Below are 15,139 nucleotides of genomic sequence, written 5' to 3'. Positions count from 1 at the left end.
ATTATTAAGATAGTTTTCATATCATAGCTGAAAAAGCATGTTCATTTGTGCAAAAGAAAAATCTATTACTACGAATTGTATATATATTTGTATTATGTTATTAATACACATATGCAGGTTATATAGCAAAAAAAAAAAAAAAAAATATAAAACAAATTAAAATTTAATTAGGCAATAAATATGTTTATATTAAAAAAAATACGAAATAAGCATTATTTAATTATGTAATATGGATGAATGTGTATGGATTGATTGGAAAAGGGGAAAACAACAAACCCACATAGGTATATATGAATTGGGAGGATGGTGTTGCTTCCTATAATTTTTGTTTAACAAAAAAATAATATATAATTTCAAAAATAGAAATAATTTTTCACATATTAATTTCACAATATTTGCTGGATATTTTAGTAGTATCCTTCTTTGGAGGAAAAGGCACCTTTAATTTGTATATCCTCACTTATTTTTTTTCTTCCTGTAAAATTTCTACAAACTAAGTATATTTCACGTGATTCACTTCGAGAGGCTTTTGGCTTGGCTGTATTGACATGCTGAAATATTGTTTTTAAATATGTTTTAAGATTATTTGTTTGACTACCTAAATACATTTTAACAATATAAACACCGCCGATATTTATATATTGCTCCATAAAATTTGTTATAGATAATGTAAGTTCACAAGAATTTAAGTGATCATCAATTTTGTTGCCAATACATGCAACAGCTGCATCACTTAATATGATATCAATTTTTTTATCTTTTAATACTTCTCTTAATTGGTCATCTACATTATCTTTTCCAATTTCTGCTTTTATAAAATGGACATTTGGTAATGGGTCCATAATTTTTTTATCAATTGCAATAATTTCATTTGCATAATTTTTGGTTCTTTCTAAAATAACTTGACACCAACTCCCAGGATACGAACCAATATCTAAAATGGTTTTATTTTTTTTTAAGAAAAGGTATTTATTATCTAGTTCTATTAATTTAAATGCAGCTCTACTTCGATAATTTTCATTTTTTGCTTTTAGCACGTATCGGTCTGTTATTTGTCTTTGAATCCATTTACTTGAATGACTACTTTTTTTATTATATATTTTTGGCAATGCTTCTTTATATAGCCTTACGTAAGTACTTTGGAACATAAAATTTTTCTTCAGGCACAAGTTTGGCAAAATCATCTTTTTCCTTCAAAGTATTTTGCTTTTCATCGTAGATATATATGTATATACATATACAAGCATATATATATATATATATAGTTTGTATGCAACATATTTTATGTTCTTTTATGAATTTTTGGCATAAATGAACTTTCTCAATGTATCTGGTTAAGAAATAAAGTAATTCTACAAGTATTTAAATGTTATAGGCCATCTTATATTTTTTACCTTTTGATCTTTTTTATATGATTGCATTATTTTTACTTTGTATATTTTCTAAATCTTTCTACAAAATGTTGCACATGGATTGTATGTTTTTATGCAATAATTTCTGAACCCAAAAAAATATATACATGCATAACAATAAAAAAATAAAAAATTTACTTTGAATTTTTTTCCAAAAAAATAATAAACCTTTTTGCATATATATAATACACCTGGGTCAATAATATGCAGCATTAAAAACGAGAAAAAATTGTAAATTTTATATTATAATTTAAAAAAAATATATGCAAAAAAAAGTGATAAAGTTATTATTTTTATAAATTTAAAGGGGGAATTAATAAATATATATAAAATTAAATGACAAAGAAATAAAGATAAACATTTCTATTGTTGAATTGGTTATTGTTATTATTTATATTAGCTTAATAAAAACAAATAACCTATAGATTAAATTAAAAAATTATAATATAAAATATAATTAAATTAAACAATGTCAAAGAGAAGAAAATAAAACCCGTACATAACTCATAAAAAATCGTATACAATTTTTATTGTTTCCATTTTCCATTTCTTTTATATATTATTTTTGGCATTTGCCCTTATATCTATATGTATATTTATGTAATACATATTAATAATAAATTTATGCATATACAATTAGTATACGATAATTTCGATGGATATTAGTTGAGTATATACCAAATAAGCATAGACAAAAAAAGAGAGTTTTGTAATACTATATGAAACAAAAAGAAATTTAACAAAAATTTGGAAAGCGGATTTGTTCAGTATCAAGAATAGTAAAATAAATCATACTTGCGTGCGTGGTGATTGATTGTGGGTCTACAATTTTGGAATTGGTTATAATTGTAAGTCAATAAAATAACCCAACAAACTATATATAGATTATAATTTAAGATAGAATGGGTCAGTTTAAGCATCATAAGAAGAACAGCTTTAAAAAGAACTACGACAATGATTTTAAAATAGGGAAAATAATATTGGGTGGGACATATCTTAAATCTTGTGAAAATGATTTAGTAATAAAAAATTCGTTAGAAAATTTAGTCCCATATTTTAATGGTAGGATATTTTTAGAAAATAAAGAAGAAATAGGAAAGGTTGAAGAAATTTTAGGGCCAATTAATGAATTTTATTTTTCAGTTAAATTAAAAGAAGGAATATTAGCAAAATCTTTTTCAAATGACACTAAATTTTATATTGATGAATCTCAAACATTACCTTTAAGTAGATTTTTGCCACAAGACAAAAGTGCAGAAAAGAAAAATCCAAAGAAGAGAAAGGCAAATAGGGATAAGAAAAAAAATGCCAATAACAATAATCATCCCAATACAAATTTTAATAAGCAAAATAAATTCGGATCAGGAGGAAAAAATAGAAATGATCGAAATAATTGGAATAATTCAGGAGGTAATAAATTTGGAGGGAATAATTTTGCTGGGGGAAATCGCAATAAAGGCAATAACAATTTCAAGAATAGATCGAATAGTGGCCGTAAATTTGGAAATCAACGGGGTAGATTTTGAACAGGATATCTACATATGTACATATCTTTTATTTTAGTATATATTATTTGATTTTTATTGTTTTTTATGTTTACACATATATTTATTCATTTTGTCATAAATTTCTTTATTATGAATGCGTTATCTTATTTTGGGTGGCAATGAGAATATACCTATGCAACTATACGCATAAAAAATAAATATGTATATATATATTTATTTATGGATTGTCTCTTTTTTATTTGTTTTTTGTCGAAATTTTAAAAAATTAAAGCTTAAAATGGATAATTTTTTTTCTCTCTATATATTTGAGTATACAAAGGCTCATCTTTATTTATTTTTTAATGAATAAAAGTAAGCATGAATTTGCCATTGTCACTATATTTTATTTTTTTTAACTTTTTAAATTTTATCATTATTATTTTATGTATTTTTTGGGCATACTTAAAAAACTATTATGAGAAATTATAATTAAGTTTAATTTATTCACTTAACTGTCTTTCAAATTAAAAAACAATGCGATGTTTTTTTTTGTTTGTGTACCCCCTTTTTCTTTATTTTATTAATGGGGTTTCCTTTTGAGAGTAAAATAAGATAACTATGTGTATTGTACACCTTTTTATTAATTTTATTTTGCCATTTTATGTTTTTTCATCAAACGAGTTTATGTTAAAGAAAATACACATTGGCAAACATATAAACAAATATAAAAAATTATTATTTTTTTTTACTACATAAAATAAATAAAGTTACGAGAATAAGCTTATGCATATCACGGTATTAAAATTCCACATGAAAATATATTTCATAAACAAGAAAGCGCGTGCTTTTTCTCAATACTTTGGTATATATTAAAATAGGGAATAATACATACAACATATTTAGCATTAAATATAAAACTTTGGCTCAATCAGCTTTTATATTACCACACAAATTTTTTGAAGGGAATTTTCAATTTTCTGTTAAAACATTCTCATTTGGATTTGAACTTTTATTTCCCTGAAAAATGCTTTCTATTGGAACAAATATATTACTTTCATATCCTTTGTTTTTTATAAATTTTTTTTTTAAGACCCCTTCTTTCATTAATCTGTTTATTAGTGGCTTTGATAGTAAAGGATATATTCCAAGTCCCTTTGTGATTATTTCTTTATTTACGTATTTTGTTTTTTGACACAAACTATAAACGTCATCGTACAATTTTTGGATATCATTGTTAATTTCGGAAGCCTCTCCCATTTCATTATTTTCTGTAATTTTAGAGATTTCATTTTTATTGCCTTTTTGCATTGATAATTTGTTCATATTATTAGTGGGTAAATAGGATTGGTTGATGTAATTAGCCGGATTAGTTACATTTTTACTATTTCCATAAACATTAGAAATGGGATATTTAGTTTTGTCTATATCCTTACCCCATGTTTCTAAATTCTTTGTATCACTTTGTTCATTTGAAGATTTATCAATAAAATTTGTATCATTGCTTTTGGAATGTATATTGAGCTTTTGCTGGTCTAACATTATCGAAATGTTATGAGCGTCATTGCCATTTTGCAAGTGTTCATCATTATTTTGATAATTTAAATCCTTATTTTTTTGTGTGCTTGTGCTTTTAATCTTTTGTGCACTTTGACCTTTATTAATAAAATTATAAGAATCATCTGCATTCTTTTCAAGTATATTATCTTTAACAAGATTGTTTATTACAATATTAATATCATTATCGGATGCTGTAGGTATTTTTCTTTGAATCTTTGATGCATCTAATATTTTATATCGAGTAATATAAACTTTGATTCTAGATAATAATCTGTTCTTTTTGCTTGTTGCAATATTCTGATTTATAATTCGTTGTTTTTCTTTGTCTATGTTTCTATTGCGAATTTTTTGTTTTGTATTTGTTTTAAATTTTGATGATGAAATTTGATCACATTCCTCAGAGAAAATATATTTGTTATTTTGGATATTCATTTGTATATCATTTCCTTCGCATGGTAGTTCCTTTTCTTGCAATAATTTGTCTGGGGTAATTTTTATTGGAGACGATTGTGAATTTGCTTCATCTAGCATATAATCATTTTGAAATCTTTTACGATTTTTCAAAGGGGGAGTGGAATCTATATATGTGTTGGTAGCAGGATAATTGGATTGAATTGCTTGAATATTATTCATTTTTTTTAAATATTTATTTTTTTTGTTTTTATAATTTCCGATTTCTCGTTTTTCAACTTGTACACAATCATCTTCATTATCATCATCATTATCAATTATATTATTTTGAGATATAATTTTTCCTAATTTTACACAACATTCATCACTTTCAGAATTGCTAGTATACTCTGGATAGTTATTTGATTTTAATATTCTGGCAAGAGAGAGTGTTTTTTCCTTTCTTTTCCTGTCAATGATTGAATCATCAGGATGAGTGTTATTTAATATAGATGCTGCTAATAGTTTATTTATATTTGTTTTTCTGATTCTTGCACCAAGTTTGTTTTTTTTTATTTTATTTAATTGATGTTTTTGTCTACTTGCAATATATTCATTATTTTGGGTAAAATATTGTTCCATTTTTGAAGTGTAAGGATAATGTTTATTGTGCCAGTTTTTATAACTCCTATAAGTATGATCATAATAATTTTGTTCGAGTGTTTTATTATATTCATCATCATCAATAATTGCATAATTATTTTTATCATCTTTACGTTTATATTTTTTCAAATAGTTTTTTAAATATTCATATCGGTCTTCGTCATGAAAATGGGAACAACATCTACTCTGTTCAGATTCATACCCATGAGTTTTATATATATTAGTATAATTTCCATGATATTTATTTATATGATTGTTATAATATTTACTATAAGTACTATTACAGTATTTATGATGACAACTATGAAATGTATCATCAGTGTATCCTTTATTTATATGCCTACTATAATTGTTAGATAAATATGTATCTAAACTATTTGTGTGATTATTGACATGATTATCAATAGCATTATTTTGATTATATTCGTTGTACATATCTTTTATATTTGATTCCATGTGATTAGAATTGCTATCACAATCATATGTACTATTTTCTTGTGTTGAATTATTGCAAGTTGAATTAACAATAACAGACAAAAAGTGATGCCCTGTATCGATTTTCCCAACAAAATTTTCTTTAGGCATGCTCATAAATTTTAATAAATCTCTACTTCCTGGATTTCTGAAATAAGGAGGTTGATAATTATATGGAACAATTTCATCATAATATAATAGCTTCATAGATAAATATGTTTTTTCAGGCAAAGGACTTAATGTTTGTGTTAATAAAACTAATGATCGTAATAATTCATATGTTTTTTCTTTTGCATTTTTTTTTAATAATAAAGATGGTTCTTTTTTTGGCTTCGCTCCATTTTTATTTAATAGTCTATCCTTTATATTTTGTAATCGATTCATATTGTAATTTTTTCGTTTTTCTTCCATAAGTTCATTATATTTCATTGGATCGTTATAATTATTATTATTAGCATTAGTAGTTGCATTATTTCCAATGTTATTTTGGTCATTGTTTCCTGAAGTTTCTAAAGTGATGTCTATTTCTCCTCCCATTGCTGTATTATAAGAAAAACTAAATTTATAGCATTCAAGGGTATTATCATATACATCGTTTATATCAAGAATTAATATACGAAGATATTCTTTTTCTATTGCGTCAAAAACTCCTTTTTCTAGCCAATTTATTATCATGTGTGATTCTGAATTAATTGGTAATAATCTTTTTAATTTTAATTCTTGTATACAAACTTCTTCATAAGCTCTTTCTTCAAATAAATTGCGTAAATATGTAACCAAACTTATTCCCAATTTAATTATATTTTTCATCATATTTACAGAGTCCTGTTTTGTCAAGGCCTCTACGTTGGTATGTGTCCTCACAGACATTCGTGAAATCATTTTCGCAAGAATAATAAAGTACAATAAAACAGTAAACACAAATTATGAAGCATATAAAACAAAATACCGAGATATTAAAGTGATTATATGCAAAAGATAAATAGATATATATATATTTTTTTTTCTATGTTCTTTGTGTTATTGTTATATTTACTTACAAAAAATGGTATAAAGTCTTTACTAAGTTGATATTAGTCCATTTTTTAGTTGATTTTTCGTTCATAGTAATTGATTTGAATTTAATATTTATTCCATTCTTTTGTTTAAATAAGGCGAAATTAACATACGCGGTGATAAAATAAATATTAAGGTGACAATAAAAAGGCAAGCAATATGCCGATATAACAATATGTTGTAATAATATGTACAACTAATAAAATACGCATATAGATAAATATTTACATATATGTAGTATCATAAAAAAATAATTTTTAAAATAAACAATTATTATGTGACAAAAATTTTATTTGTAAAAGCATTAAACAAAATGATAAACAATATATTTATAAAACAAATGCTTAATTATTTTATATATATAGCATAGATAAGTATTGCTTTTTTTTCAAATTTTTATAGCATATAAAACAACATTTTATATATTAACAAAAGTAACAAGACAATTACACACTGAATTAAACATGTTCATAGCAATGGAGAATTCAATATAATTACCGTTTATTCGATATGAATGTATCTCTACATATACACTAGTATTTATCTATATCGGTAATATATATAATCTATATATAGACATGTGTGCAATATACACCCATTATATTAATTAATATATGCATATTAAGCAGTATATATAGGAATAATATGAAATATAAATTATAATTTACATTATAAAAAAAATATGAACAACATTAAGTGTAAAATATTTAATAAAATAAAAAATGTAAATATATTATTATGGCAATTTCAAAAGACATACAAGAATGCATAAATGTATATATAATGTGATGATAACATTAAGAAATTAATATGCATGGAAAAGGGAAGGGAATTTATAATGCATATAGCCATATATAAAACGAATGTAAAAATAAAATAACGCCGATATGTAATATAGAATATTCATAAATAGTTGGAAAAACAAAATAAGGGCTATATGTCAATAAAACATGATTGGAATGAGAATTAATTTGTTAGCAAAACAATACATTACAAATAATGATAATGATGATAAAAATACAAAATATATATTATCAATAAATATATAGAAATATAAAAGGTTTCAAAAAAAGAAAAAAGAAAAATATTATAAAACTTTAATTTTATTTGATATAGTTATTCATAATTTAAAACAATTGTATATCTAAAAATATGCATAAATATTAAATAAATAAATGTATAATTATATAAGGTAAAAAAAACAATTTATAACGAAATATCCAATATTCGAATTAATTATTTTTCCAATAAAATTGTTTCATTTTTTATGTTTAATTTCCGCAGCATATTTTTGTAGTTAGCTTCTAAAGCCCACCACCAACCTTGGGTATATGTAAACAAAAAAAAAAAAAAAAAAATAATAAAAAATAAAATATTAATAATATCCATAAAATAATTAAAAATATATAAACTAAAAGAAAATGATAATATAAAACAATCAATTTTTCGTTAAATATATTTTTTAAAATCTAATTATCTAATAAAATAGTATTTTTATCAGTTTTTTTGTTTCCAAAATATAATTATATGTATATGCATATATAACTTAAATTGATAATAGTTTTATTTGACACAATTAAAGTAGTAGATAGTCTTAATATATTTATATTATCATTTCAAATAAAAAATTGAAAAATATTTTATTTTTGTTATGGTATGATGGCACGCTAAAACTTCGAGTTTATATATACACATATGATAGAGAGAAAATGCTATATGGGGAAGTCTATACTTTATCATTTGCTTTTTCAAAGTAGATAAAATAAGTTGGGATGTATTGTTGTAGCATATATGTATTTTTTTAAGTTTGATGAATAAACCTGAATATGCATGGTATAAATAAGTGTGCATAAATACATATGTGTATATAATTGAATTATATATATTCATGTACATTTTCTTAAATACATTTTATGCATGAATATATCTAATTTGTGATACCTTGAAAATGGTTTATTTTTCTTATAATATAATATGATAGTTATTTTTTAAGTTGGAGAATTATATTCTTCAGTAAATAAAACATATATTAAAAATATTTATGAGACTGAAGCTGTGGTATTTTTAGGTTTTCTTTAACCTAATGTAGATAGCTACATATTTTTCCCCATTTTTTTTATCATATGCCTTCAGTTTAATGATATATACATAAACTTATAGCTTTATATTTGCTATATTTTTACATTTTTATATTATAACTGTGAATTTTCGTGGTTTTTATTATATATTGAGCCATGAATGAACCTCAAAAGAAAAGAAAATCGAGGTGGGGAGAAGCAGAAAAGAAAGATGATACAGAAAAAGATGAAAAGGATAATCAGCCAGTCAACATTTTAGAGAATCTAGCTTTAAATTCTAAAACACCACTAGCTAATAGCCTTGGAAATAGTGGGAGCATATCCAACCAAGGACTACCAAATCCTATTTTAAATTTACCAATATTTACATCAGCAATCCATTTAAATATATTAAAGGCTACTGAATCTGCGAAACTTGCTATTGAAAAAGCAAAACGAGCAAATCAACTTAAAGATGAAATAAGAAATAATATAAACAAAATAAAATATATGCCGAAAGCATTAAAATTTGATGATCAAGGAAGAGAAATTGATGATGAAGGTAACGTAATAAATATAAAACCAATACCCTATTCAACTTTAAAAGTGAATATAAATAAATTAAATGAAAATAATATTTTAAAAAAGAAAGAAAATGATGATGATGAAATAATTGAAGATTCAAAATGGTTTGATCCTCGAATAAAAAATAATAATAAAAATGATAATGTAATAAAAAAAAAAAAGAATGCTTTAAATTTTATAGTCCCAGGTTCATATATTAAGCAACAAGCAACTGCCAGAAAATTTTATAATAGTAAATCAAATATAAATAATGATATTAAAAAAATGTTTGAAGAAAAAAAAAAGAAGGGACAATCTTTTGAAGAGCTATCATTAAATTTTTTAAGAAATGATATAAATATAAACCCCAACTTGATAGACATAAATAGTATTAATAATTTTGGAAAACAAAAGGAATGGTCTGAATCTGATAAATATGATATTGATGAAAAATGGGATACCGTAATATTTAAAAAGGTCGAAAATCAGGAAAATTTAGAAGAATATATTAGCGAGCAAATAGATAATTGGAATAATAAAAATATTAATGACGACGAAGAAAATGACGAAGACGAAAATATCGAAGAGAATGAAAATGGACTTTCGAGAAAAACACTGTTTGAAGTTAATAAGGAACTAGAAAAATGTGAAAATAGCAAAATACTTGTTTTAGAAAACTCTGAATTAATATTTAATAATGCCTTATACAAAATAAATTTGAAAAGAATAACAAAGTATATAGAACATCCAGTTCCATTAAATGCAGAGAAAAAAGATGAATCATTAAATACGCCTCATATGTTTTTAACACCCTTAGAACGAAAAAAATTAAGAAAAAGAAAAAGACAAGAAAAAGAAAGAGAAAAACAAGATAAAATACGAATTGGGTTAATTCCCCCACCTCCCCCTAAAATGAAATTATCAAATTTGATGAGGGTTTTGGGGAATAGTGCCGTTGCACAACCATCAAGAATTGAACTACAAGTAAGAGAACAGATGAAAGAAAGAGAATTAAGACATTTTCAACAAAATCAAGAAAGAAAATTAAAACCAGAAGAAAAAAGTAAAAAAAAAATTAATAAATGGAAATCAAATCCAGATGAAGAAAATGAAGTTTTAGTTATATATATAACAAAAGTAAACAATAAAAAACATATTTTTAAGATTAATATAAATGCTCAACAATTGCATTTGACAGGCGTATTTGTAATGACTGTTCTTTATAATTTTATAATTGTCGAAGGAAAACATATATCAATAGAAAGATACAAACGTTTAATCTTCAGAAGAATTAAATGGGATGAAGATGAAATGGAGGGTGACGAGGATGAAGAAGCAGGTGATGATGTGGGTAATGGAAATAACGATGAAAATCGAAATAAAAATAAATTGATATATGAATTTGATGATAATAACAATAATACAAATTTCGAAAATAATGGTGATACTGATTTTAGCATGTTAAATAAAGAAAGAGGAGTTAATTGTAGTTTAATTTGGAGTGGCACTACTAAAAAAAAAAATTTTTTAAATTGGAAAATTCTTGTAGCTAAAACCGAGATGGAAGTCACAGAATATTTGAAGGAACACGATGCCATGCACTATTTTCACATTATTAAAAAGCATCACAATGTATTGGAAATATAGACATGAAGAAAGCAACCCAGTTGCGTGAAGCCAATGTGTGTTTGTTTTCAGTTTTTTTTTCATATATAATTTTCCCTGTTTTCGTTTTTTTACTTTTTTATTTTTTCATTTAAATTTGTTTATTGTTCAATTTGCACAATTGCGCAAAAAAGTTTATAATTGTTTACTTAACAACTTATCAAGTATAAATAAAAATATTTATTATAGTAATAAATATACGATTATTATTAGCATGTTTTCATTTTTTATTTTTTTTTTAAATTTATTAAATCATAAAAGAATTAAAAATAAAATCAAACAAAGAAAATTTCAAAATTCTTGTTAAAAAAAAAATTATAAATAAAAATACCAAGAATTAGATTAATTATCAATACTTCAACATACAAAAAAATAGGTTAGAAATATAGAATGGCAAGGGTCATCTGAAAAGAAAAAAAAAAAATTTAATGATATAATTTTGTGCATAAAAATGTGTGGAAATATATTGGGTGTCCAATTTAGAGAAAAACAATTACATGCAAAAATATAGATGAACGATTTTGAATGTAAGCACAACACACGGATAAGATATATTTTTTATTTATTTGGTATGTTACATCGTCGACGGTATCAATTCGTTCCCATCTTCTCCATGACTCTTTAATTATTTCTTCTACAAAAAAAAAAAAAAAAAAGAATAATTTATTACATGCGGTGAAAAAATAATATGTATAAAGAGGGAGCCAAGTTGGCACCATGTGGTGCTCAAGAATCAGCATAATAATGGAACATTGCAAGAATATGAGGACGCATTCAATAAATTAATTAGGTATACACAAGTTATAGATAATGATTAATGTTTTTAGAGACATACCCATGGCAACATGGACCTTTTTCTTTCGTTTTCTTGCGACCATTTGGACGCATTCCTCACTACTTATAAATTCCCATATGCCATCAGTAGCAACAATAATAAATTTATCTTCATCTGTTTTATCGAAAATTTTAATAGTAGGTTCACAAGTGACACCAATAAATGAAGAAGTAATATCCCCTATAGCTCTACTCATAGCTAAACCAGGATACATTTCATTTTTTACAAAAACTCTATATGATACATCTCCTTGTAATTTTTTAACTTCACCACCAAATGCTTGAATTCTATCTTTTTCTAATTTTAAAGAAGGTTTATGATCTTCTGTTATATTATATGCCTTATATGTATTAGTCTTCGCATCATGTTTTCCCATAACTGCTCTACTATCACCTGTATGAGCAGAGTATATTTTTTTTGTTAAAAAATTATATAAAATAATAGTACATGTTGTTCCACTTAAATTATAATCAATAAAATTGATATTAATAGGATTTATATTATTATTTATACAATAAGAATAATTAACTAAATAACAATTTATCATATAAAATATTGTTTTCATTGTGCGCACAGGATTTTCAAATATTCGCTCGATATTATATGAAAATATTAAGGGAAGAACAACATGAGAAAAATTACTTATATCATGCCCTGATGGACCATGTCCATCAAATACCATAATTAAGATCCATTCGTTTGTTTGAATTATTGTAAAATCATCTTGATTGGGGCAATCTAGTTTTCTTCCTTTTTTACATGCTACTGATATTTCTGCATCACATGAATATGATGGTGATTTATAAAAGAATGTATTTTTATCTTGAAATGGTTTCATATTTTTTTGATAAAAGGAATATGCTCCCATAACAACAAATGTAATTTTAATATCTGGCATATTTTCATCATATAGTATTTCTGTGATATCTCTAAATGTTGATTCATTTCTATCAACCGATTCTACGATTTTTGCAAATGTACATTTTTCTTTTTTTATTTTTAATTCATATTTAAAATTTTTCTTTCCACTTTTTTCTTCTTTTTCATTATTTCCATTTTCTAAATTTGTTCTATATTTTTTTTTTAATTTATTACATTTATTTTTTATATATTTTTTTAATAATGTGAAATCATTTTTTAAAAAATTATCAATGATTTCTTTTGGAAAAGTTGGAAATTTTATAACATCATGATTAATATTTAATGGATTTTTTAATGAATATCTTTCTTTTTTATTTCTATCGAACATATCTACTATATTATTAGCATTAAAATAAAGGAAGAGACTAAATAAAAAGGTAATTATAATATCAGCGTCTCGTATGTCACTTAATGCCATATTACTATATTTTATGTTTAAAACATTTTGTTTTTGTTTTCTTTTTGGAATATTTGGACTAATTATAGTTGCAATACTTGTGGAAGTTCCACTTTTTTCACACAATTGATTTGATTTATTTAATTCACAATCACATTGACCATGATCATTCTTTTCACAATTACAAGATATGGAATCATTGTGGGTTTGATGATTTATAGATTTATATGATTGGGCATTTTTATCATTTTCGGTGTTGTTATTATCTTTGGTTCCTTTTTCTTTATCTATGTTTTCACTATTATTATGTTGAATGTAACTTTCATTTTCACTATTTTCATAACTATTAGAAATATTTCCGTTTGTAATATGACTAGATCTTTGGTCGTTTGAATTACTTATATCATTACTAATTGTTGTTCCGTTACTATTATTATTTATTCGGTTTCTTCGAATTCTTCTTTGATATTGATCACTACTATCTGAGTCGTGCGCATCTTCAAGATATAAATCCAAATTTGTAAATGTATTTTTCTTTTTTTTTAATTTTGAATGATTTATAAATGCCATACAATTACCCATAATTGTTAGATTTTCTGAAAATGTAACGGATTGGAAAGGGGAAGTAAACAAACACGCGTGAATACATATGCATATACATATATGTATTATTTATTTATGTTTGATGAAATTGTACTATACGGAATTAAATTAAAAAAGAGAATAATATTTTATTCATATATATATAACACAAATGATGGGTGTGAATAACACGATTTCCTGAATTATTATATATAATAAAATATCAATAAAAAAGGATAGAAAATGGTTTATTACGGCATAATAATTAATCATATAAATAATAAAATGGAAGAAAAAATGCAACGGTTTATATATTTACAAAAAATTGATAGTAATAAATGAAATGATTATATTTAAAATATAAAACTAATTTGTGAATTTCCAAAGGGGATGTAAATAATATAGTGTTTATATTACAAGCTATCAATGATTGGTAAAAAAGACAATAACAATAGAAATAAAAAAAAAATACAAATAAAAAACCATAAAATTTTATTTAAAAGCTAAAATGTAATGAAATCAAAATAAAGTATATAAAGAATAAGATAAGATAAAATACAGAATTAATCAACACAAAATGAAGCATGTATTTAATTAAACTTTATATAAATAATTGATATATATACTCATTTATTTTAAATAGCACTTCATAAAATAAATAATAAAAATGCAATGGTATTCGACTAAGGCAAACACCCAATATAATTTATAACATATATTTTACAAAATTGGTCACCACGAAAAATGAAACTAAATAAAAAATAATCATAAATAACATATACGTCAAAAGAAACGGGAATATATTTTAGAATATATATGTCTATGTGTATATATGTATTTCATAAACTATATAAAAATAAATATTTGGTCTTAAGACTTATATATAGTTAGATTTAGTTAATTACAATAGTGTAATTTACCTACCGGCATATTAATCACATTTAAAACAAATTCATATATAACACAAAATTATTCACACACACACATATATAACATGTATAAATATTTTATAAAATTAATAAACAATTATAATTTTATAATATTCTATAAAACTTTAATAAAAATAACTTTTAAAATTT

General features: G+C 23.7%; 5 protein-coding genes across 5 annotated transcripts; 2 read left to right on the top strand and 3 right to left on the bottom strand.

Moving 5' to 3' along the window:
• Nucleotides 1-407: 407 nt before the first annotated feature.
• PVVCY_1400980 (ribosomal RNA methyltransferase, putative) lies at nucleotides 408-1,184 on the bottom strand (the record flags this gene model as incomplete). The annotated part of the gene is made up of 1 exon (XM_008624927.1): nucleotides 408-1,184. The coding sequence occupies one exon, from the start codon at nucleotides 1,182-1,184 to the stop codon at nucleotides 408-410; it is 777 nt and encodes a 258-aa protein (XP_008623149.1).
• Nucleotides 1,185-2,314: 1,130 nt separating this feature from the next.
• On the top strand, nucleotides 2,315-2,938 carry PVVCY_1400970 (H/ACA ribonucleoprotein complex subunit 1, putative; the record flags this gene model as incomplete). Its single annotated transcript, XM_008624928.1, has 1 exon — nucleotides 2,315-2,938. One exon carries the CDS (start codon nucleotides 2,315-2,317, stop codon nucleotides 2,936-2,938), a length of 624 nt encoding a protein of 207 aa, XP_008623150.1.
• A 930-nt stretch (nucleotides 2,939-3,868) lies between these two features.
• Nucleotides 3,869-6,865, bottom strand: PVVCY_1400960 (HORMA domain protein, putative; the record flags this gene model as incomplete). The annotated part of the gene is made up of 1 exon (XM_008624929.1): nucleotides 3,869-6,865. The coding sequence occupies one exon, from the start codon at nucleotides 6,863-6,865 to the stop codon at nucleotides 3,869-3,871; it is 2,997 nt and encodes a 998-aa protein (XP_008623151.1).
• Nucleotides 6,866-9,273: 2,408 nt separating this feature from the next.
• On the top strand, nucleotides 9,274-11,307 carry PVVCY_1400950 (U4/U6 small nuclear ribonucleoprotein PRP3, putative; the record flags this gene model as incomplete). The annotated part of the gene is made up of 1 exon (XM_008624930.1): nucleotides 9,274-11,307. One exon carries the CDS (start codon nucleotides 9,274-9,276, stop codon nucleotides 11,305-11,307), a length of 2,034 nt encoding a protein of 677 aa, XP_008623152.1.
• A 395-nt stretch (nucleotides 11,308-11,702) lies between these two features.
• On the bottom strand, nucleotides 11,703-14,060 carry PVVCY_1400940 (protein phosphatase PPM6, putative; the record flags this gene model as incomplete). The annotated part of the gene is made up of 3 exons (XM_008624931.2): nucleotides 11,703-11,729; nucleotides 11,904-11,959; nucleotides 12,161-14,060. The coding sequence occupies 3 exons, from the start codon at nucleotides 14,058-14,060 to the stop codon at nucleotides 11,703-11,705; spliced, it is 1,983 nt and encodes a 660-aa protein (XP_008623153.2).
• Nucleotides 14,061-15,139: the final 1,079 nt, after the last annotated feature.

Source organism: Plasmodium vinckei (genome assembly GCF_900681995.1).
Source record: "Plasmodium vinckei vinckei genome assembly, chromosome: PVVCY_14".
In the NCBI taxonomy this organism is placed as follows: Eukaryota; Apicomplexa; class Aconoidasida; order Haemosporida; family Plasmodiidae; genus Plasmodium; species Plasmodium vinckei.
The sequence above is the reverse complement of the archived record's forward strand: the minus strand, read 5'-3'. Positions and strand labels throughout refer to the sequence as shown.